The sequence below is a fragment of the Pollicipes pollicipes genome, unplaced genomic scaffold, assembly GCF_011947565.3.
Source record: "Pollicipes pollicipes isolate AB1234 unplaced genomic scaffold, Ppol_2.1 Scaffold_4295;HRSCAF=5057_pilon_pilon_pilon, whole genome shotgun sequence".
Taxonomy (NCBI): domain Eukaryota; kingdom Metazoa; phylum Arthropoda; class Thecostraca; order Pollicipedomorpha; family Pollicipedidae; genus Pollicipes; species Pollicipes pollicipes.
Window position 1 is genome coordinate 30,634,946 of NW_023596461.1, and position 1,475 is coordinate 30,636,420.

Here is a 1,475-nt window from a genome sequence, read left to right on the forward strand (position 1 = left end):
GACGCCAGTCTTCCCGCGTAGCTGCCCAATTCAGCAGGAGCGACCCCAAAGCTGTAACATCTCTTCTCCGCGCGTGAGCTGAGCTGTGGCCCGTCCCAAGACGTGCAGCGGTTTCCCACCGATCGTTTTTGGTCGTGCCCTGCCGGATGTGAGGGCGTCGGCCGGTGCAGCGTCTCGCAGCGGTGGCCGCGGCACGGCGCGCGGCCCTGGTGACCGGCCGGCGCCGCCGTCGGCAGGAGCGGAGGCCGCGCCGTCACGTTTGACCGGATGGCGGCGCGGGCTGACCTCGAGTCTCGGTTGCTGGTCGGCGCCAGCCCGGCCTGCTGTCGGCTGCACCGGCCCCGCTCCCACACACAGCTGCTGTGAGCCGGCCGCTGGCCGACCTGGCCCGTAGTGCACGCTCCACGCTTGGAAGACTCCGTGCTGAGATGGCCACCGGTGTGCAGGCCTGGCCGCGGCCAGCCCGCAGCTCGGATCACGACGTATGTGTGAAATCACCGGAGGTCATCGCTAAGATGGCCCTTCTGTTGGCTTGAGGTCATCTGAGGCGTGGCTGAGACTGTCTCCGCTGGAGGGAGTCGCAGCTCCGAGCCGTCTGTCGGGCCACACGGGAATCGCTGCTGCCCCGATCCCGTCCCCGTTCTCATTCCCGTCCCCTTCTCCGTCCCCGTCCCCATCTCCATACCCATTTTCGTCCTCGGCGCCGGCTGCCCGTCGGCCAGACCTTACGAAACGTCGCCGCCGGCTGCCGCGCCGCTGACTTGCTGACGTGGACGCTGCTGGTTTGAGGCCGTCGGCCTCTGGACTGCCCCAGCTTCCTCGTCTTCCAGCAGTGCCGTGCAGTTGTGGCCAGCCGGCGGCTCGGTGGCTGGCTTCCTGGATGCAGCGACGTGGATGTGCGCCATATGTGTGAAGTTGTAGTTTGGTGTGGGTTGAAGTCTTTAACATTTTACTCAACTTCTATGGGCTTTGTCGTTTTGTACACCTGCTCATGTTTCCGCAGATTTATTTGTTACATATCAGTGGTGCGTCATTTTTTAGTGAACGCTTGCTGTCGAATGTGTTGCGTGATTTGTCATACTCCGCGTCCTTTACTGTCCTGTGAGCAACTCCAAGCGTCATGGTTACGACCACACGTTTGTTTCTGTTCCACCCTGAATGACATGTGCAATAGGGAGTACATCGTGGCGTTTAAAGGGCGTCCCTAGTCGAAATGCACGTTCCTTGTGCTGTTTTTCGTAGCTTTGCCCGGGGTATTTGTAGAGGTAGTTTGTCAGCTTTTCAATGCATATCGTAACGGCCTGTATGCCATGCTGTTTGCGTGTCGTCGAACCAAGGTACAAACGTTACGGCCACTGCCATTTGCGGATCCAATCGCTAGACCGCTGCGAGTCGTCCGCTGTTGGCGGGCGGCGGCGGGACGTGCTCGCAGGTCCCGCCGAGCTCAGCGTGCGGCGTGGACCGCTAGCAGAGTA

General features: G+C 61.4%; 1 protein-coding gene across 1 annotated transcript; it reads left to right on the top strand.

The window, feature by feature from the left end:
• Window positions 1-233: 233 nt before the first annotated feature.
• LOC119096809 (GRB10-interacting GYF protein 2) lies at window positions 234-1,475 on the top strand (the record flags this gene model as incomplete). The annotated part of the gene is given in 1 exon segment (XM_037219754.1): window positions 234-1,475. A coding segment is annotated over 1 exon segment (133 nt), but the record flags the coding sequence as incomplete, so codon positions are not given.